At 38.1% G+C, this 22,691-nt stretch overlaps 2 protein-coding genes and 2 non-coding genes across 26 annotated transcripts in view; all 4 read right to left on the bottom strand.

The window, feature by feature from the left end:
- Positions 1 to 3,704, bottom strand: part of LOC121079315 (somatomedin-B and thrombospondin type-1 domain-containing protein-like) — a 36,605-nt gene extending 32,901 nt beyond the window's left edge. The window contains exons 1-2 of one of the 6 annotated variants that reach the window (XR_005824969.1): positions 1,357 to 3,704; positions 752 to 887 (exon numbers count right to left, since the gene is read on the bottom strand). Coding sequence is in view for 2 of the 6 variants with exons in the window: in XM_040576395.1 (XP_040432329.1) it covers positions 752 to 887; positions 1,357 to 1,746 (526 nt within the window). In the remaining 4 variants the exon portion in view is untranslated. Of the gene's footprint in view, positions 1 to 344; positions 712 to 751; positions 888 to 1,356 lie in introns of those variants that run through there. The other 5 variants (XM_040576393.1, XM_040576395.1, XR_005824972.1 and 2 more) reach the window with 5 other exon arrangements.
- Positions 3 to 94, bottom strand: LOC121079346. Its single transcript, XR_005824993.1, has one exon. It is a non-coding gene; the product is annotated as a small nucleolar SNORD12/SNORD106 (small nucleolar RNA).
- LOC121079347 lies at positions 958 to 1,049 on the bottom strand. Its single transcript, XR_005824994.1, has one exon. It is a non-coding gene; the product is annotated as a small nucleolar SNORD12/SNORD106 (small nucleolar RNA).
- Positions 3,705 to 10,502: 6,798 nt separating the features above from the next.
- Positions 10,503 to 22,691, bottom strand: part of STAU1 (staufen double-stranded RNA binding protein 1) — a 30,530-nt gene continuing 18,341 nt past the window's right edge. For 4 of the 18 annotated variants that reach the window (XM_040576374.1, XM_040576375.1, XM_040576376.1 and 1 more), the window contains 10 exons: positions 20,566 to 20,664; positions 19,013 to 19,243; positions 18,322 to 18,465; positions 17,517 to 17,663; positions 16,683 to 16,755; positions 14,612 to 14,931; positions 13,733 to 13,855; positions 12,130 to 12,215; positions 11,983 to 12,030; positions 10,503 to 11,492 (listed from right to left, as the gene is read on the bottom strand). In XM_040576374.1, coding sequence (XP_040432308.1) covers positions 11,405 to 11,492; positions 11,983 to 12,030; positions 12,130 to 12,215; positions 13,733 to 13,855; positions 14,612 to 14,931; positions 16,683 to 16,755; positions 17,517 to 17,663; positions 18,322 to 18,465; positions 19,013 to 19,243; positions 20,566 to 20,664 — 1,359 coding nt within the window. In that variant the 3' untranslated portion in view covers positions 10,503 to 11,404. The remainder of the gene's footprint in view (positions 11,493 to 11,982; positions 12,031 to 12,129; positions 12,216 to 13,732; positions 13,856 to 14,611; positions 14,932 to 16,682; positions 16,756 to 17,516; positions 17,664 to 18,321; positions 18,466 to 19,012; positions 19,244 to 20,565; positions 20,665 to 22,691) is intronic. The other 14 variants (XM_040576390.1, XM_040576392.1, XM_040576391.1 and 11 more) reach the window with 8 other exon arrangements.

The raw sequence follows: 22,691 nt of genomic DNA, 5'->3' as shown, positions 1-22,691 counted from the left end.
CTGCTGGTGCATCAGACAAGGTCTGGCTAGAGCAGTGACAAATCAACACTGTCGCTCTGATGGGGAAAAAAGTTCCGTCATCACCTACACCAGCAAGTCCCTGGGGTGTGACACGGCCACACTCCCACCTCCCCACACACAGCCATAGGGGAACTCACGCAAATGCTTCCCCACAAAGAACTGCCTGGCTGGCCTGCTCAACAGGCACAGTGGTTAACACTGAGAGCCCAGAGAAAAACACAGATGAACGGGGTTCTGCAGCACAGCAAGAGACTGCTAAATGCAGACCTAACAGAAAAGGGAGGAGGCAGGGATAACAGCTCATACGCTTTTGCACGTCCAACCTTTATGGCCACATCAAGCTTCCTGCCTTCATACTGCAGAGGCAGGAGGTTGTGTGTGCAGGACTAAGTGCCACGCAGTCACCAAACCCCAGGCAGAAGAACTAGCCCAGGCATGACCACAGCGTGCCCCATCCTGTAACCACTGCTGCATACCTACCAGGAAGGGGCAGAGCAGAATGGCAGCACCAGCCTGTTCCTTTCACCAGGCAACATTCACTACTTTAAGTCACACATAATCATATCATTTTCCATAAAGCTCATCCCCTTTCCCTGAAATCACTAATGTATCTGTGAGCAGGCCAAACATTTGCAGAACATTTGAGGAAGGGTCTATCTGAGTAATTCAGGAACTCCATTAAACACATTTGTTTAAACCAGTAACAAATATGGTTAACTTAAGGACTTACCATTCACACCCATCAGGGGTTCAGGCACAGTGGAGCAAACCAGGCAACTGCCCTCATCACACTGCTGAGCCCAGCCAGCTCCAGCCATCGCTTCAGGTCTGCAGCAGGCCCAGCAGCCCCCTGCCCTTGCACAGGCCTAGGAGTGAAACCAAAGGAGCAGTCAGCACCCAGCCCCATGAGGCCAACACACACAACAGCTCTTCCCTGCTAGTGCATCAGACAAGGTCTGGCTAGAGCAGTGACAAATCAACACTGTCGCTCTGATGGGGAAAAAAGTTCCGTCATCACCTACACCAGCAAGTCCCTGGGGTGTGACACGGCCGCATTCCCACCTCCCCAGGGAGCTCCACGGGGACCAGGAGAGCGCAGGCCGTGACCCCCAGTACAGAGACGGGGACACCAGACAGGGAAGCGATCCGAGAGTAAAACCCTCGGGGACGGAGCCGGGAAGGGGCGGCCATGCCGCCACCTCAGCCGGTCCCTCATCGGGGGGCATTGAGGCGGTACAGGCAGGAGCCCGGCCGAGCGGGGAGAACACGGTCGAGCGCGAAATCCCCCCCATCACCGCTCCCCCTCACCCCTCAGGATCCAAGCACCCCTCTCACCTCAACCACGCCGGAGCAAAAGGGCGGCCAGCCCCGCGCACCCGGCTTTATGGGGCCGCCGGGGCCCGCCCCGGGTCCGCCCGCACGGAGGCGGGAAGGCGGGAAGGCGGGAAGGGGGAGCTGCCGCCATGTCGGGAGGTGTTGCCCGGCCCTGCCGCTCTTCCGGCCGTGCCTCTCATTCCACAAGTCGTCTCGGCTGTGCCGTGGGTCCTGCTTGCTGCCCGGCGAGGCGCTGGGGAAGCGATCGCTTGCTCCCCGCTCCGGGGTGCTCAGAGGCCGAGGATGGAGGTGGCGTGAGGTGTGAGGGGGCCTGTCCGCCATTTCGCGGTGCAGCCAGCGCCGGGTTTTCAAAGACTTGCCCTTAGGTATGTGCAAGTGGCGAGGAAACATCCGGCCTGTGGGCAAGTCTGAATTCGGAACAGGAGCTCCCAAACTGTTAAATCCAAGTACTGTGCTTACACCACCTCAGGCTCCTTGCTTGCTCTGCCAGGTTCCTGCTCAGCAGTGGCACTGAGAGGATGTGTACCACAGCTTGGGAAACGTGTGGCATAGCAGTGAGTTTGCTTTTAGGTGGCTGTAGGTAGACAAGTTACTTTCCATGAAATATTTTGCTACTGAATAATGTATGGAAAGGGAAAAAAAAAAAAAAAAAAAAAAAGATGTGTCTTGAATGAGAGCAGCCTGGCTTTGTAACCCAGGCACTGCTGTGTACATTGATCTTAAAGCTATACATTTACCTTGGTAATGAGCAGTGAATCCAGTCATCTGTATCTAGCGGGGATGTGCCACATGGCATCCCTGAATACACATTAAAGGTATTTTTTAGCGACCTACACTCTTGCAGAGTGTATGCGTCTATTTGTGGTCAGAAGGTTCATCCGAGCACTGCATTTTGTCCCCCGCCAACGGTCACTGTATAGCAGGGGGTGCCACCAGATCACTCCAAAATGTTCCACAGCCACCACCTGCCTCGCAGCACCTCCTGGGGAAGATGGGAACTTTTGTTGCGAAAATGAGAGCAACTAAAGAGAGGAGGTTGAAATGGAGTCAAAAATTTGAGGCAGAGGGGACAGGCAGGGGGAGGCACGAAGCCATATGCTTTTTACATCTGCAGGGTGGCCTTTTGAGCTAAATATGAGAGTTGAACAATTAATTCTGCAATACTGAGCTCTTGGCAAGACTAGCTCTAAATCATGCTTCAAAACTCATTTTTTTCTGTTTGTAAAATACACATTGGTTATGACAAGATACCAGGCAGAGCTGCTCAGTCACGCACTCTAAGTTGTATTTAGGGTTAATCCTGTGTGACTTCTCATATCATTGCTTAAGCAAACTAGCTGTTAATTTGATATCAAACTTCTGCTAACTAAAAAGGGATTCTGTGGCAAGGGAACCAGATCAAACTTACTGCATGATAAATACATCCTCGGATCAGTGGAAGGGGTAGTTTAAGGATGGTGCTTGAAACGTGATGAAAACAAGAAAAGACACGTGGTAAATTGGTCAGCTAAATTGCAAGCACGTCCAAGGCTCTGCAATTCTGCTTCAAAAAGCCATGTGAGATATTTTAAACACTCTGAAACAAGTAAGCCTGCCTTGTTTTATTAATCTTGTCTAGTAGTATCTACAGGCATCCGTACTGTGTGTGTACATATGTAGGTATTGTAGAGCACATTTGGTGTAACAATGCATAATTCAGCTGCCACAAGAATGCTCTTTCCAAATGAAACGTGTTCATAGACAACTAATTCCAGAAAGCAGCTTATCAAACAGGACTTGTGGAATAAATTTCAATCCCATTAATCCAAGTTCCAGAACACCAGGAGATGAAAAGACAATCATGGGATGGGTATTTTAAGAAGATTACCGGGAAAACTAATCTTGTTATAGTGCAAGTCCACATCACATGTACAATTCAAAAGGAACTGTAAACGTGATTTGTGTTCCCTAGCTTGGCAGGGAAGGAAAAGTGGGAAGGTCTGGGCTGTTAAGCAGCTGAAGTCAAGCTTAGTGTCAAATTTATTTGATGTCACTGTTTTTTATTCTTTTTGGCAGAAAAATGTTGAAAAACTCATTAGCTAGATGAATTCTTTAACTCAGGGCTCGTTGCATCCAAGACTCATGAAACACAGTAAAGTTCCTCAACTGCTGGAAAAAAAATAAAAATCATAATATAAATCACAATTCTCCTTGTGTTTTACCTGCAGAGGAATCGCTTCCATAGCTCATTGCTGGCCAGAGCAGCCAGCCTGTGGAAGCTTTGCTTCACAGACTTTGGCCAACGAGACACATCTCCCGAAGGACAGCACGCACTGCTGTCACGCAGGGTGCTTGTTCATTGCATCCAAAGGCAACAGTTATGCTGGGGTAGGCCTCCGTAGTCTTGTGTCCTGTTTGCCTTTCGATTATTTCAGCTCCACCAGTAAGACTCATGCAGGAGCAATTGCATTGTCAAACCTTACTAGGAGTGGCCAAAACTAAAGTGATGGTTAAAAGGCAGTTAGTTGCATGCTTTTTTTCCTTTTATTTATTTTTAAACAGTACTCAACTTCTGAAGAATGCTTTTATATTATATGGCAGCCTTCACAGGCATATTTTTGACTTCTACATGGGAACACTGAGTAATGGCACGCACACAGTCATCATTTTCTTTAGTGTCCAGAGAAGGGGAAACTTGATGAAAGAAAAAATGCTTCTGAATTGCTAAAAAGACTTCATTAATCTCATGGAATTATTTAAATATTTCACATGCCAGTATCTGCTACGTTATGTTCTGCTTTTTAAATCTGAACAGGATATGAAAAAATATAAATTTTAATTGGGATGCAACCTCTGACTTCCCAACATAATAACCTACACTAAAACCCTAGCACTAGATGCCTTCGATAGTCACAAAATTTCTAATAGATTATAATTTTCCAGCATGAAACTTTGTGGTAGAAAAAAATAGAAAAAATGCATCAAGAATTTTATGAAAACTCCATTGGGTCAGCAACTTCCCTGTTCAGCACTGTGATAATCAAAATATAACAGTCAGCACACTGACAGGGTATTGAAAAAAAATCTGAGCATCTGCCAAATCATACACGTTGGCCTTTTGGAAATATGAAAAAATCCAAACACACAAAATCCACAGAACGTATAAAGGGGCAGTATGAAAGAAACCACCATAGTTTTGATTGTGGAGCCAGATATTTTCTAGCCTGTAGCTAAAACTAGAAATAAATGAAGACCATGAGTAGCCCAACTGAAGTTCAGCAAGAGACCCAACAAGGAGACATACTGAGATTTGCCAGTTTAATAGAATTCTTTTGCACATAAATTAAGATTATTTATTTTTTCTTCTTTCTATAGACTGTCAACAGTTTCCTTCCCAAAATGATAGAAATAGATCACAACCCCACTGTGACTGTAGCAGGAACCTCAGACCTGTTTGTGGTAGCAGATTAAAAGGTCAGTAGCTATTGATCACCAGGGACACAAAACACACGGAGAAATGCCAGCCTTGATTTTCTGATGACCACAAATCTTCCCAAAGATGCTGTGGTATTTTAGGGTATAACTGTTGTAGCAAGTCTTAGAGTAAGCCTGAGCACTCCACCTTGCAGGACTGGGTTTAACGCTGATTTAATTCATTTCTTCAGGTTCAGCCTTAAAATTGATCAAAACATTTTAATTTTTCCAAGCTCAGAGAAACCATTTAAAGAGTGGAAACAGTACGTGCCTGTTAGATGTGCAGCTGCCTTGTTAACAACTTTGCACTGAGGACATAGCAATTTCTAATGATACTAGTAATATTTTTGGCTAAAGGAAAATTTTTTTTTTTAGGAAGAATGTAGCTTTGATGGCTTACAGATTACTCTCTTTTATTATTAGCAAATGAATTTTACATAGGTATTGATGAAAGAGACTGCTCTGTCAAAGAGATGGAGCAAAAAGACAAAGGCAATTATGGACCAATATGGCGTTAACTTGGAAGTGATTTTAGAGAAGGGTGTGAACACTTTTATCTTGCAAAAATTGAACTGAGTGTCGCTGGTCCATTTACATGGGACAAGTTTTTCAACTGCAATGTTGAAAGAGTGTACAGGAACACATTACAAGACTTTTCAACTTACACAGTACAAGAGAAAGCACAACAGTTATTGCTAATAATGCTTAAAAGAGGCAATTATTTAAATGTATTTAGCCTTTGTGAAATTGTAGTAGTACATTTTTAAATTTTTATCCACTTAGTAATTAAAATAACTTTGTGACTCAACATTTTAATACATAAGCTCTTCAGTATCTACTTAGAAAACTTTAAAAGGACTAGACAAACATTTTATGCAAATACAGTGTGTAGGACTGTTTCACTGAATCCCCTTTACCAAAAACTACTGATTTTTTTTTTTCAATGATGCCTTTGTTTCCCAATTGTTTTTTCTTGGCAAGAGCTAAATAGTCTTCTCTCCATTAAAACCAAGCTGCTGTGTGAAAGCAACAGTGAGCACTAATTAGCAGTGTATCCTTACTGTGATGTACTTTGTTGCAATTTTAAGTACAGCAACTTGGGAGATTGCACCCATGATAAAATGTGGAGTAGGAGCTGGTGTCTGCAGAGATGTCCAGTTGTACCCAAATGGCTTTTGCATTTGGACTTGGACATGAAAAATAGCAGAGGTTTTGTCCCTTTAACATAGGGCTAGGATTGCCTCTTTAAAGAGCATTTGATCTACCTTCTCTTAGAAAAAAATAAAAGAGAAGGAGGAAAAAAGGCATTTAAACATTGAAGACTATTTTCTGGTTAGAAATAGCGAAGAATGAAAGAATGGTAGTTTAGCATGGTACTGCTGAAAGCATACTCTGTTGAGGATATTCTTTGTATCGTTAACATTGGATATTCAAAAATGTAAACACCTTATAGCAGGTTGCTAAAACATTGAAATTCAAAATGGGAGAAGGAATACAGTTTAAAAGCACTATATTTTTTTCATTTCTAGTTGAATACAATTTATTACATTAGAATACTGCTAGTGGTACACAATCATTTGTCTGAGAATAAAATAAACTCTTGGATAAGTATTCACCATCTGTATGATTTTATTCAGTTCTAATCCAGAGATTAAATTAATATCCTAGAGATTTTAATTTGCTTTAACAACTTATTTTCCCCAGCCTCCTTCCATGGGATGTTCAGGTTCTTGCTCAGAAGTTCCTGGGTATTAAAAAAAGTATATGAATCTGATCAGCAGATAAAGGGTAGCAATACAGCATGTCACAACCACAGAGATGAAGTTGAGTATTTCCAGATTGGTAACCACCTCTGGAGCAGTATTTCTTCATCTGAACTTAAACAGAGGAATCATCTACATAAAACTACTTAAACATAGAAGCCCTTAAGGAAGCTATTACATTGATTCACGCTTGTTCTGTTGGTTTTTATCTGCAGACAAACCAAACAATTATGTGGTCGCTTCACAAAACAAGAAGATTATGTGAAGTGATATATACACATCGTATCCCTTCCTGCAGTTAGGCACTTCTGGAACCTCAACCATTTGTCTTTATACATGAAATCACAATAAAAATCCTATTTTAAACTTTGGCCAGTAGGTTAGAACACTATTTTGATTTGATCCTCAGGTAATAGAATAATTGCAGTAGAATTCTACATACAGCTACATTTAACCCTGATGTATGTTACTAAAATTAACGTTCTCAATTCTCTGGCCAAACAGCTACCTTGCTAACTGCAGATTCCCCAACTGAGTCCTTTCAGATAGGATTTATCTCAAGGAAATACCAGCTGTCTAATAATAATAAAAAAAAAAAAGTCTATTTGACACAAGGTGAGCCAGTATAAGAGCTTCAGCAATAGCATTGTCATTACATTTAGAACTGACTGCAAAACAAAATTCCATTTTAAATGCAATTCAAGGTATGGGAATGTATTGTAATATCATGGAACAAACATGTATCACAGTGAATCCGGGCTGCTGCTCATTCTGTAGGCACATTTTAGCTATCCTACAGGTCAGCATTCCCAAAAATAAATTTTGCACAGATCCTTGTTTAAGATCCATCATTCTTAGTTTCAGGATGGAGATCATGAAAAATCATGTTTCTTCCTTTGGGAAGTCAGGATTTCCTGCTAACAAAATATTTTGCTTAAAATATTCCCTGACCAATTTTCATTATTCCCCTTTAAGTGTTGCAGTTTTTCATCTCAAGCATAACAAACTGACCCATTCAATAAAGCAGATAAAATTCCAAAATCCTTGGATAAACATGGACTACCCAACTACCCTTCTTATACATCTTTAGCGTGCAATCTGTTACTTAAAATAGAAAACTTATGCAGCAGTCGTTAAGCTTGATAACACAGCACTGGAAAAGGTTTCATTTGTTAAGTTTCATATGCAGCACATCTACAAAGCCACTTCTTGGGTTCTTATACAGGGCATTGAAATGGGACATTTGACTGCACCCCTTCAAAAAAATAGTGGCACAGTATCACTCTTTTGACAAGAGCCATTAATAAGTGCAGCTGTATGTATACTTGCAATAATAAGAAAAGGCTTTAAGGAAAGCAATGCAAAAGCTGCTAGAATTTAGACATTGGCTTAAGGCTTTGAAATTTTAGAAAGCAGTAATGAATGCTTTCCTTCCTATACCAGAGAATAACAACCTAATGACTGGAGTCTATCAAAGTGAGGGAGTACAGGCAGAAAGGACATTTTCTTTGGTGAAGGAAAATATACTGCCTACACTCTCTTTGCTGATTTTATTTACAAGCTGAACTACTGGAAAATTAACAAAAATATTTCCAGGATCTGTTTTCCAACATTCTGAGCTGCTACTTTGGAGCTTGGTATGCTCTGCATGCTTTTGGAAGTAGGATGGATAGGCATTAAAAAAGGTCCAAATGAACTAGACCGAAATGGACTGAAATTCAGTGGCTTATTCTGCTACGTGACATCTCCTATCATCCAGTAGTCTGTCTCCTCAGGAATCACCCTCAATTATAAAAGTTATTAAAGCAGTAGTGGAAACCCCTCAGGATCAAACCTCCTTCCTCTGCACTTGGAGGCAGTGGCTTAGGGGCAGCTCTATTTGCAGAACACTGGCTATATGATTTAAGAGGCTGAAATGATGTGGTAAATTCTGAAAAGAAACAAGGTCACTATCTCAATCATTAGTGTAACAGTTACAAGACTGATGTATCCTACTAAATACTTGTTTGTCCTTATTCCCATTTAAATGTAATTTTAAAGGGATGTTCTCTGTAGCTGAACTGAACAGTATTATGAATGCAAAATTTCACAATTTACTAAATATACAGTAGATTCTGGAACACCCAGATTAGTAGTGTCATATTGCCAAATGTTTTCAGAGAAACATAAGGGGAAATGCATTCATTTACTAAAGTTTGTGGCAACTTAAGCAGAATCAAATAGGATAACAGGAAATCCACTGAAGGGACCAAGGGAAAACAACCCTAACCAATGAAAATCTGAATATTACAAAGTCATTTTAGAACAAGCCTTATACTTTTTGTTCTTATAACGGGATCATTTCTGAACAGTAAGACTGCAAGCGCATACATAGAAGCCAAGCTAATGTACACATTCAGAAGCTCCAGCTCATTCTGTTGCAGTCGAAAGGTTTCTTAAAGATCCCAAAGTGAAAGTAAAAAGTTCAAAGAAATAATCCAAAAAAGGTGAGGTGTCTTGCAGACAGCACTTTGCTAGTACTCAGAAATGTAAGCTTTATACCAGTACTAAGCCTGCTAGATTACTGCAGTGAGGGTTTTTCACATTTGCATCAGTTTTCTCATACTCCTCTTCTTTGTGGAACACTCTAGTATCAGTTGAACTAAAGCATAATACAAAGCCTTTAGGTGATTACATACATTAGTATGTAATCATTCTTCCAAGCACAGAAGAGCCAATAGAAAAAAAAAAAAAAAAAGGAAATTGTAGTGCTCTAGAGAAAACACACTTATCTAGAACTCACTTTGGGTTACCTAGAATCCACAGAGACCTGAAGTCTTCCATGATGTGGCTCTTATTTCAAGGTCTTTGACAAAAGAACCTTCTCTTACATAGCACCTCGAAGATGAAGGATGCATTTAAGAGCATTGAAACAGAAGCATCTATTGCAAAGTACCTTAACGTTCACATGAAACATAGCATTATCAGCAAATTAATGCTGCAAAAAAGCTAGAAGTTCCATCCAAAGAGAAAACTAAGTTGCAGCAGCTAAACATAGGCAGACCATTTATACTACTACCAATGTGATAGCTGTTTTCCAATATTAATTGTTTGGTAAGTAGTTTCTAAGTTGTAAGAATTTGCAATACAAAGCCTCAGCCTAGCAAGTTTGTTTTAATTTTTAAATGTACAGCATTTTAGTTCTACAAATGTAAAAAAAACTTTACAATGTTTTTTGAACTTAAAATGAGCAAAACCAACTTGATTCAATAAAATTTGGTATGCAGTTAGTGTGGCCCAATTGCTTTTGATAATGCAAATAAAATGGCCAAGACATTTAGCTTTGAGACATAGCATGTGCAGTAACAGCTTTTTATGACAAGAGTTACTACACGCACTGCAAATAAGTGTTTAGGAAGTGTTGCTACAGATTACCAGTTAAGTACACACTGAATGTAGTTCACATCCAAATGACACACTGCCATGGGTCAGTCTACGGTGCCAGTTTTTGTTGCTAGAAGGAAAGTTTTGTTTCATTTTTAAAGTACTACCTCCCAAAAATTACTAGGTGCAAGGCAAGGTTATGACTCAAGTTACAAACAAACAAGGAAACTTAAAAGTAGAGACTTAAACTTTGAAATCACTCCAACCTGTTGTGCCAGGTTTCTTTTCATAATCATAACGTTAGTTTAAGCTCCCATTAATACAGTTGCACTAACACACTGTGGCACAAATAACAAAATGTACCCACGTTACTTTTGAATTTCCTTGACCTTGCCAATTTTTCACATTCTCCACATTACTAAATAGCAGTTATTTATATGTAGTTGATAACCATTGTACAGTTACTCCATAGCTTTACAATACTGCCCGTACTATATCACAAGCATTACAAATCCTATAAAAAAGCAGCCCCTGTAGTGGCATACAAGAATAAATTAACCAAAAAAATTTAGTATTACCATTTATTGGTGACAAACACTACGTTTTACTTACATTCCATGGGGAGAAAAAATTCCAGCGTAAACAATGAACTGAAGCAGTACTTAACTTGCAAGGCTATCGTGCTTTACCTGGACCATATGCAAAAACTTTATTGCGCACAGTTCAGTGCGCAATAACACAACATCAAAAGCAACACAGTTTATATATAAACATAGGTAATTTTTTTCAGCCCTACATGGAGATGTAATTAAACAGTATAAAGCACTCAAGGAAAATCAATCTGCGGTTTTATATGCACTACATTGAGATCATATCCTGTAATGTAGTGAGCTGTGTGCCATCTATACACACAATCTTTAAAACATAGATCAGAGATCATTTAAAGTCATGTTGCATTCAAGTTCCCATACCCCCACTCAAGAAAACTAGAAAGTAACCAAAAATGATCAAAGTTTAAAATTCCTAAAGTGTTTTAATTCACTCAACCGTTGGATAATTAAGCTAGGTTTGCGAAAACATTGGACTTTTAAAAAATGGTGGGCACGCAATTTGTTTCCAGTGAAACTTGCTATTTCAATAAAAACAAAATAACCACATACATGGATATGATCTTCCCAAGTTAGTTCACAGATAACATGTCAGTCTCAGAAGACAAAGTTTCTAAACTGTGCTATTGTTCTAGATACAATTAAGAAACTTTTAAATGAAAAATTTATAGTGTCATTTCAATCAAAACAACATAATGAAACTAAAAATTTAATCACTGTTTGAAGAAAAAGCAACGGTTATGATTTAGACACTACAGTAGGTTGTAAAGACTGTAGCACTCTAAAACAGTTAGGTTACATTAATAGGAAGCATTTGATTTTCTCTGGTGCTTTCAGGTTTGGGTCCAGTCAAAAGCCTTTTTAGGCAGTGCTGTCCAGTGTTTGTCCCAAAGTGTTTGAGTTAGCCGGTTTGAGAAGAGGGTCACTTTCCATTTCTTGTTTCACACATCTACAAATGAGGAAACACCTGTTACATGTGGGATAAAACACCACTTCCACAAACAAGATACTTCTAAATCTATTACAAAGTATTTTGCTGTTCAGATGTCAGTCTGTTTACATGTAACTGACCTTTATTTTTAATCAATTAGCAGTTCGCTAATTCCACCATTTTGGTTATCCAAATGATGGAACAATTTATTTTTTTTCTGGTCAAAAATAATAATTTGCAACCCCCCGCATTTCCTCTGAGAGCAAGCTGTGAAACCTATACATTGTTTACAGTTTACATGCAGGAGACTTCTAGAGGCTACTGTAACACTCAAACACACTGAAAAGAGTCATGTTATTTATAAATACATGTAACTATTATAAACAGAGGAATCAAAGTCAGAATTCCTCTGTGTCACAGCCATTACATTTTATCCACTTGCTCTTGCATTAAGTTTAGTAACTTGCATTTGACACATGAAAATTATAAGCTTGATCATAAAACCTACCCTCTCATCCTTCTGAGGAAGGTAACAGCCCTTGGCATTTTAACTTCTCTGGCAAAGAAAAAAACCCTCATATTTTATTTGTTTATAATACATCTTAGGGTTACAGGTTTCCATTAATGCAAGGGTAAGTCAATGGGTCACACTCACACAGACATTGGTCCATTTCCTGTTCTTGGCATCTCTGTGGTTTGTTGGTCCAACTCAGACAGCAACTTCAAAATGTTCAATGCAGCCTAAATGAAAGAAACAGCATTCGAACATTCAACTTGAGTCCATTTCATTTAGTGAGTGAAACCAAGAGTGGGACTCACTTGAAACAAAATAAGCATTCTAACTTTGGTAATATATATTTTTTAAGATGTGTAATTATGGTGGAAAAAATTCAGTGGTGATCTTGCCAATAAACAGCAAAATGGTACGGTGACCAGGGGATTCCCATAGCATTTGTTTTAGCAATGGGGAAAAACTAATTAAGTGATACTATTACTATCATGGAGAAAGAAACTAAATTAGTAATGGCTCCAACTGTACAGAGCTTAGGTAAAGAACATTAAAATACACAGAACCAAAAAGTCCTTTGCAGAAAAAGAAAAAAAGAAAAAAAAATATCAAAAATGCAGTACAGATAGGGCAAACGTAAATGCTTAAAGAAAATATATTTTGTCAATGCGGCATTGCTAATGTAAAAGTCACCTCCTTTGAGAACTGAAGAGACTTTTCAGTTTTATTCAGATCAATTTCAGGTGTACGTCTTCAAAATATCCCTGATTAGTTATTCAGCTTTCACTAATGCATGCGCCATATCTGAACACAGGAAGGTTTCTCACATCAGCTGAATAACAATGTTTAAACTCCGCAGAGGCTGTCCTTTTCCTTTCATCTACCACACTGACTTGTGTGTGTATTCTTCCAGGAGCTCTTGACAGCAGGGTGTAGAGATAGGTATGAAAATGTCAAAATTAAGTGATGAAGATCAAAGAAATCTCAATCGAAACATAGCCATTATAAAATTACTGCAAAATTTGTAAAAATCAGTAAAAACCAGTTTTTAAGCGTACGTATTACAAACTCTTTAGTGTGTGGTCAGTACACTGGTCACCAGTGTTATAACTCTTTCCAAATTATAGCAGTCTGTGTACTAGGAATGTGCTAGGAATATCTAATGCCTTTTATAGACAGAGCAGAAGACAAGGTCCCTTACAGTTTACAAACTAGAAGACTCATTCTTTCACAACGAAATATTTCAGCTACTGTGAATAAAAAGATCTTATTTATAAGGGAGCTTAACAGATTTAGACTTCTATTTAATGGTTTATTGCATTTCTTCCCTTTTGGATTCCACTCCAGCAGAAAATCTGGTAATTTGAACCCAAGTATTGCAGTTCCCAATGAGATATCAACCCATTCCATTAAAGAGAAAAAAAAGTGATATGCTCTTGTGTTTTAGAAGTTCCTTTTTACACGTTTTCTTTAATATGTGTTCAGACACATAATATCAAGATAAAACAAATACACTTTTTGTAGATGCAAAATCGTGAGCATATATTAAGCATGTTAAAGGTTATTTAGATTATATTCTGATACTATTCAGTTATTTCAGTAACCCGTGATACCTTTGACAAAACATAGTCAGGGAATTATACAGCATTTAATTGTTATCCAGCAGTAATATGAAATCTTGGTATATCTGCTGCACCTCTTAGAGCTCACTGAAGTCAAAAAGAAAGCATTTCAGCAATATTCATCATACCATATCATGGCAAGATTCTACGTCCTTTCCAATTCCATGGCTGATCAGTGGTGGCTGAGAGGAACAGTTTATAAGAGATACAAACTCATTCTTGTTATTTTTTGGAAAGTCTTTATATTCAACCTAAAGGAAACAGAATGATTTAGTTCTTTTCAGTTAACCAGGTACAGGAAATACATCACGATTGCTAAAGATTATTTCCCCATACACGTAGCCAAACCCTACTTTTATTGATTCTCTGACAGCCAGTAAGAACCATTTACTTCCAAGTTTGAATTCAGTTGCAATTGTTTTGAGTAATCACAAGAACTCTGCAAGCCTTCTGAATAACAGTTGCTACATAGTAATGATTGTTGCTGAGATCTTTATTCTGATCACAGCTACCTGCATTTATTTTTTTCCTATTTTACTTCTTAATCCATGGAGTTCTTATTGAGAGTAATATTCATAATGTATCAATATAGAAAATTAAATGCAATTCTAATTAAAGGGACCAAACACAAGAAAATGTACAGCTTACAGCAAATGTTAATGTATCAAGGATTTTTCAAAAAAAATGATTTCAGATCAACCGAGTACAAGTTCACATTATGTTCCCACATCACGACAATTTGCAGAAAATACTACTTTCAATTTCATTCTTCAATGAGACCTAGAGATTAGCGCTGAATTAAGTCTGAACATGTATTGCATAAATGCATATTTGAAAACCAAATAAAAGAGCTGTAAAATTCAGGACATTTTGTAGGTAAAATAAAATGTTTACATGAACTTCAGCTTAACAAACAGCTTCAGAGTACATCAGTGCTAAAAGAAATGTAAACAAGACATACTAGTTTGGATAGCTTTGGAAGAACTATTGCAATACTGAACATTTACCTGGATTCCTTGAACGTTGGAAAGATAGTCCAGCTGCTCAGAGGGCCTAGTAAGTGGTCCGTGGGGTACATGGCCTGATGAGTTGTTATTTTTTAATATGGTCTCAGCAGTAGGAGAAGTACCACCATACAATAGCTCTCTAGCAATCATTGCTGTTACAGTAGCCTTGGCAGGATTTGGGGCTGCCCTATTGAATTCTTTGGTGTGGTGTCCTTGATTGGCTCCTACAGCTTGTGCAACCTCAGGGACCATGGGAAGAATTCCAGCAGGAAGCTGCTGATGACTGAGATAAGGCATCCTAAACTCATCTTCTTTATTACCTGCAGAAAGGAGAGGTACCATCAATACAGAGCTTGCTTACTGAGTAAATGATTCAGTGCAAGACCTGCTTCTGCCAAAAGGAGCACATTTACCTCCAGGAGCAATTTCTCCACATTAGTCAAGCTTACAGACATCTCAGACACTTGCAAACACATTCTAGATGTATCTTTTGGTTTCAGAATCATTTATTTCATGATTTGAACTGTAGGAGTGAATAATGACACCATAGAATGGCTAGAACCATTAAATATTAAATCACCATTAAATATTGTAAAGACAGTAACAATGGAGCCTGCAAAGTTTATACCATGTATAATGAAAATGTAAACAGGTATGTAAGATTAAATGTAAAATTAGCACAGCATGAAGCAGCAAGAATCACTGTTTGCAACAAATATCCAACCATCATCAACTGATAGCAATTTATTGACCTTACAGCCTAAGTTAGTTTTAAGAGGGATAACAGCAACTTTGTATGGGGAACCCATACACAGAACTGTGGCAAAAAGTTCAAGGTGTGCTCAAGAAAGATGGGGAAGACAACGCCACCAAAATAAACAGAGGAGTCAGTATTAGGGCTGAATAGATAAGTGAAGTTCAACAGGACTGAGCTGCTGCAAGACTAAGAATGAAAGCCAAAACTGGTAGATGGAAGAAAACAGGAATAACAGAGCAGTGATAGCAAAGTTTGAGTAAGGACTCAGGAATTTTACCTAAGATTTTATGAATGCATGAAAACATTACTAACATCCAAGTCAGTCAATCCCATTTGTTTATAACTTAAACAACAAAATTATACTTAAAGAAACAAACCATCTGAAACATACTATCCAGAACAGAATTATTTAGTCATTAACAAACTTTCTATAATGACTGCTCCCAAGTTTACATTAGAGAAATCAAACTCCTCTATGCTTGGTGGCCAGGATTTTTTATTTGTTTTGACACCCTTTCCCATTTTCATCCCGGGAACAGTCTTCAACATAGTGCAGTTATTCCCTCAACACCTGTAAGGTGATGCAGCCAAATTTAACACAGTTAACTACCAAATTCAGCAACATCCTCCTCCCGTTGCTACTCTTCTTCAGACAGGGAGTAGCATTTCTGGGGCATTCTTCCAACCCGCAACCGTTCTTCCAAACCTGAAAGGCTGTTCCCAGGTGGCAGAAACACCAACCCTTTTCCATGGAATCTGCTTCCATCCTCATTTAGGCCCTACACCAGAGAAACTTTCTCTCGAGTCAAAGAGGCTGATCTCTCCTCCTCCCCTTACCTTTGCCTCACACAGGAATTGCCTCAACGTCATTTCTGCTTTTAATAGTAGGAGCACCTTCCCTGGACCAGTGCAATGCTTGATTCTGAACATTTATTCTTGCACTAGAAAGCCCTAGACATCGATTAAAGCTTGCCCCAAGACTCCCCCGCTAGCGGTGAGAGAAGCCTTGACACCACAGGTTGGAGCAGCTGCACTGCCACCAACTGCTTGACTGACACATTAGCGCACACATGCTTTTGGATCAGCCAAAAGCTGAGCAGGAGGCCAAGCAAGCCAAATAGTGTACAACTCGGGAGAAATAAGCACTGGTATTTCAGCTAAACCCTGGCATGGTACAGATTTAGTTTGCAGGCCAGCAGTTGCACACCTCTGCTCATTATAGCATGTTAAATGACACTGCTGAAGGGACTGGGAAATGTGTCTTACATACGTACACGCCAACAGGGCCATGCTTCTTTCAGGAAGGTTACTTACTAGTTGAAGTCTCTTCAGAGCCTGGCTCAAAGAAGGTTACTTTTCTTCCATCACCTGGTTTCTTCACTGGTGTCTTTAAAAAAAAAAAAAAAAGAGACCAAACAACATCCCTTAAAAACTTTTTTCCCCAAGTTTTCAAGATATAGGTGATCTATCAAAATTTTACCTAAGAATTTATTATTCAAAAACCTCAACTATTACATATCCATCAAAAAGACAAGTTCAGTGATTCTTATTTTTTGAATGAGTAAAACTAGCTACAGACTACTGTAGTGTTATTAGGAACGCAGATGTTAAGAACTTGAAAAAGTTAGTTAAGCTAACTTTAATATTGCTAATAACAACATGCATTGGACACAAGTGAACACATACATGAAAAGGAGAAAATTAAACCAGACTTGCTATTTTAACTCCAAAGTAATATCTACCGAACCAACAGATGAAGAATGCATGGTTTTTCATGCTAAGGCCAAAGAAAGAGACCTGAAACAAGCTTTTGTCTGCAAATATTCATAAGGCCATCTGAAACTATTGCTACCACAAAATCCTATACAGCTTACATGTTTGCAAGTTTCTAAGACCAAATACATCAGTTATTCACAGGTTGAGCCATTCTGTGAAGAATACATTCATTTAGCCTTCTGATGTGACTGATTTTTTCTTGCAAAATTGAAATTCTTGATGTATCCAAAATGTACTGTTATTTAGAGAACAACCACCTCAATACAACAGTCTTCTGACTAGTGCAGACAGTGTGAATTTAGGATACTGTTACTGTCTTCAAAGCTGCTATTTAAACTCATCAAACAGTGACTGATACTTGAAGAACATTACCTTCTCTTCTGTCTTTAATGCTGGCTTTGGAGGCTGAGGTTGAGGGATTTTGAAACCTAAAATTTCCAACATATTTTCAGCTGCATTGCGTTTAGCAACTTTTTTGTTCGTGCCCATTCCTTCAGCTGTGTGTACACCAACTTTCACCTGGACAAAAGAGGAAGAAAAAGCAAATAAAATCTTAAGCAGTAGTATTAGGATTCACTCATCAATCACCTGCATCTCAAGTACAGCATGAGTCACAAAATAGCTCAAGTAATTATTCTAAACAAGAATTATCCTGCCATTTATTATCCATGATCATTGGCCTCTAAGCACAAAGCCAAACAGACATAGCATAATCAGCTGTATTTCATCATCACATCTTGGCACCAGCCTAAATGCTCAAAAGTGGCATCACAGTCGATATCCTTTGCCAGGCTGAAGTTACAAGTTTAGCAGATTTCCTAACGCACTGGAAGGGAACTAATTTTTCTGCTTTGTCCAGGATACAAGAGAGAGCTGGAGAACATTAATTATTAGAGGCTAATAGATACTCAATGTCAAAAATACTACTATGCTCCTAGCAGAATGTTATTATTCCTGTAAATTAAATACAGTAGGAAGTTACAAGTAGACTTCTGGTGTCCTATGCTAATTTTTTTTTCTAATCATTACTCAGATCACTTTTCTTGAACCTTTATCTTCCTTGGATGGAATCTACTACATATTTTCTTAATAAATTTAATGGAAATGTGGCCATAATCCTGTTATTTTGTATATCATCATGACACTGATTACAATAAGCCAAAAAAAACATACAAACCTGCATAACAAATTCCCTGCGTCTTGGAAGACCACGTTCTGTGATAAGCATGTACTCTGGTTCCTTTTCTTTCTTGGCCTGCTGTATCTGGGCAAGTCTGCTAATGGGATTCATGCCTTGACCATATTCTGGACTTGTTTGCAGCTACACAGAATAACGTTTAGGAAATAAGCCAAAATTTGTGAATATTTGGTTCAACAGACAAAATGCAGCATGCCACTGAGTTCATTCATCTCTAGAATTTAAAAACACTAAAGCAACAGTTACTTAATGAAACACCTTTACGGCCAAGGAGAAACACTCAATTTATTTGTCTCTGCTGTCATGGTTGACCACATATGACCTACCACTGGAAACAGCTTCAAAGGGATCGTCGTATGTTAGAAGGGATGTCGTATGTTAGAAGGGACAGGTTTGCAGGAGAATTTGCAGAGGTAAAAATCAGGCAAAACCCTAAACCATAAAATCTAAGGCTTGAAAGTCAGAGCTTGATTTTTAGGTACCACCCATTCTCTTATCTCATTTCTCTTTCATTCTGAATTTACTGTTAACCATTGTAATAATGGTGAACCCCATTTAGAGTGGGAGCAAAATATTTGTAGCACCAAACTACATTTGAGTTCAAAATTGACTCAAACATCTCCCATCTGACGATTATTTACAACAGTTGGATTTTCAATTTGTCTCTTACCTTCACTATTGATTTTGTTTTCTTTTTGATTCGCGGCTTCATTTTCTCAACTGTAGGAAGGGGCGGCAGTTTTTTCAGTTCTTCTAGGACTGCTATTGCAGCATTTTTCTTTGAGATCTTCTTGCTCTTTCCTTCACCTTCACCCATGAATTCTCCAACTGACACCTTGGTTACAAAGCTCTTCATATGGGGAGGACCACTTTCCTTAGTCACCTGTTTCAGAGGGAAAAACTGAGTGAAAGCGTGATAAACACTTAGTAAAAATGGTAGGGCACATTGTTTATAGCAAAATTCTCTCAAACACTATGGGTAAAAAGATTTCAGATTTTCATACAATTCAGAAAATGGCTACGTAAATCATACCCTAATAACATATTCCCACCCAAATAAAAATGTATTTTTAAAAGATCAGATGCAGCAAGCAGTAAACAGCATTAACATATTATAGTCATTAACCCATCTTATTTATTGATTTACTCCTTCAATATAAAAATGATTGGTCTATTTCATCAACATGTACTTCCACACAAATAAATTCACCTCACTAAATACATCATGTTACAGCAATAGAACGTTACTGAGAAAGCAATTATTTGGGATCCAACAATTTAGTTTAGAAATCAAGAATTCTGGAGACATCTAAGGGTTAGCTACTTGCTACAGATTTAGTCTTAACTCCATTCATAACAAATTGTACTTCAAAATATTCAGAGTCAAAAACTGAAAATGAGTTAAGAACTTCCACCCACAACTGGCTTTGTGTGACTATATATTTTTACCAGTGATGCTCATGCCAATCTGTTACAATTGTAATATTCATATAAAAATTCATAAAACAGTTTTAAAAGCAATTTAGTTACACACAATTGCATTTTCTTACTGTAATCATTCATGTAGTTGACTGAAATGTTACTCTGCCAGCTCAAGAAGGCAACATGACACATTAAGATTTTAATGCAACAAAGATGGTCCTATGGAAGCTATTGATTTAAGGTAACTAAAATGATCAAAGAGGGGCAAAGAGGCAGCAAGCAGCCAGGCCAAAGGGAAAGGAAAGTAAGATGCACATGAGGTCAACTCATGGCAAGAAAAGAAACCTGTCTATGAGATTCTGCAACTTGCAGGTAGTCCACATCAGTGCTTAAGTAAGCAAATACTTCCATAAATAATTTCTTTTAGAGTGAGTTATACTTTTCTGCCTGGACTTCACAGCTCAATGTTCTAATCTTTAATGTGGGTTTGTGTTTTGTTTCTTTACTATAATACTGTTGTTTCAAAAAACTTGGAAAAGATTGCACAGATAACCACAGCATAGCTGTTCACTCATGCTATGATTTTAGTGCATGAATCTGTGAACAGGTGGATTTCTTTCTTTCTTTACTTAACCATGTAAATTCTGAGACAATCAGAGCGACTGTCAAAGGTAAATGTGTATTCACAACTAACAAGGCATGTTAAAAGTCAGTTGTTTGGCTTATCTAGAAAGACTCTACTTAATGTGTACCCTTGATATTCTAATAAAAACAAATCTAGAGCTTGGAAAATAAACATACCTCAAAATTCACAGGCAAGTTCCTTTTAAGTGCAATCTCAAAAACTTGGCTTATTTCAGATTTATTGAGATTTTCATCATCTGGTTCTTTTCCGTTAACCTAAAAGAAGCATACTCTATTTAAAATAATGATCCTATTAAATTGAATTTTATTAATCCAACCAGTTTATTGAATTCTCAAATTTGTAAGTAGTTTAACTTTTACTGCCATTTTACGTGAATGTGTATAAGTGCAGCACACATACTACAGAACTAAAATTTAGGAAGCTCATTTAAGGTGTATGTGTAAAAGCTAGCAAACCTCCATATTTTCATGTGCTCATCACAGGAAAAAACAAATAGAATAAGGGCCAATGGGTTTAAAATCTATTTATAGAAAACCAAACTAAAGTGTTGAATGAACTGCTTTCCAAATGGAAGTACCTTTATGAAATACAGTTTTCATATGCTGATTGGACATTTGTACCAAAAGCACTGAGACAGTAACAGATAAGAGAAAGGGCAGGAAAAATAAAGATTCTGAGAATGGGACCAATGTCAATAAAGGATGGATCATTAGACCCTGGCATAGTCCTGTCTTTCAACATGCTCCCTTGTAAGTTCTTCATCTATGGATTTTTCTCATCATTTGAAAAACATACTATCAGGAACTTGCCTTAAATCAAATAGTGTATATTTCTGACATCTTACACCTGCTAGAAGGACAGCAGTGCCAGGTGGAGCTTACCTACAGGCACTTCTACGTATCTCCAGGTAAAATTTTGATTGTGATTCCAAAAATGTCTTCACTGATGTTGGTATCAACATGAACTAAGAGGCATGGTAACAGCAACAGAGAAATTTTAAGACTAAGTGTCCAGCAGTGATATAGGAAAGATTATGATAAAGATGAATAGCAACAATTACACCAATTATATTACACCATAAAACTGGTTAAACAACCAGGCAACAAAAATGATTTAAATATTTTATTGGAGCAGCAGAAATATGCTAGAGAGCTCTTATCAATTAAAGCTAGTTTTGGTAGCAAGCATCCCCAATCTCCTTTACTAGCAAGTTAGATCAGAACATGAAGGACATTTGGTTTCCACTACTCAAAGCAGCCTCTTCCAAGCTCAGAACAAAATATGGGTAAAATTAATCTGTGGTTTTCACGCCTCCCTACTGTCCCATCAGATTTTACACTGTTCTTATGGACTGACCACATATTTCAGGTCTGAGTCACAACATTTCAGAATACATACACCCCAACATCCTTTCCTACAAAAATAATGTCTGATACTGTAGTGCTAACACTACTACATCTAGTCTTCAACCTCTGAGCCAGATGTGTACATTGAGCAACCTTCAGGTCTGCAAAAACCAAGACCACATGATGGCACCACTCCCAAAGGAGTGAAGTGCACCACAGTGCACAAGAAATGTCGAGGCGATACCTACCCTACAGGAACCCCACACTACATCTCAGCAGGAGGCACAATGCAGGTAAAATTTGGCAAAACTAAGACTGAAGCTAGGAATCAAAAATCTTGATCACCATATTCCAAAACCTATTTCAAATGCAGGTGGTAGGTTGAAAATGAACAGCATCATATTCCAGGAAAAGTATTTGAACTTAGGGGCTTATTTTATTATGGTCTAAGTGTTACAGCAAGTTTACTGCCAGCAACTATAGGAATGATCTTAACTGTCTTTAACTCTACTGTCAACATATTAGCACAATCACTTTAATTACAAATATTTTTCCCGTTCTTGTAATTTCAGATATATTCCAGCTTCTCAAATTCCCACATTTTTCCTTTATAAGATGACAGGGCAGGGCTTCTCTTTATTGGATTAGACTTTTTGCATTTAAAATCCTTTCAAAATAACATAAATAGTATGCAATTACCCACTACATTATGGTGTATATTCTTCACATATTATTTCAGGTCTGTTCATATGGTTTAAAACACAGGTACTTTTTCTTTCCCCAATGTTTTTATTAAAAATGAGTAAATTAGGTACTTTTTTTTTCTTCAAAGTTTATATTAGAAACAAGTAAATTAATAACAAAATATTACACTATAGTTATTCTACTATTTTGTCTCTATTTGAGTCCTAGACCAGTTTATTTTATAAATCAAA

The sequence above is a fragment of the Cygnus olor genome, chromosome 16, assembly GCF_009769625.2.
Source record: "Cygnus olor isolate bCygOlo1 chromosome 16, bCygOlo1.pri.v2, whole genome shotgun sequence".
Classification (NCBI taxonomy): domain Eukaryota; kingdom Metazoa; phylum Chordata; class Aves; order Anseriformes; family Anatidae; genus Cygnus; species Cygnus olor.
This window is presented reverse-complemented; position numbering and strand designations above follow the sequence as displayed.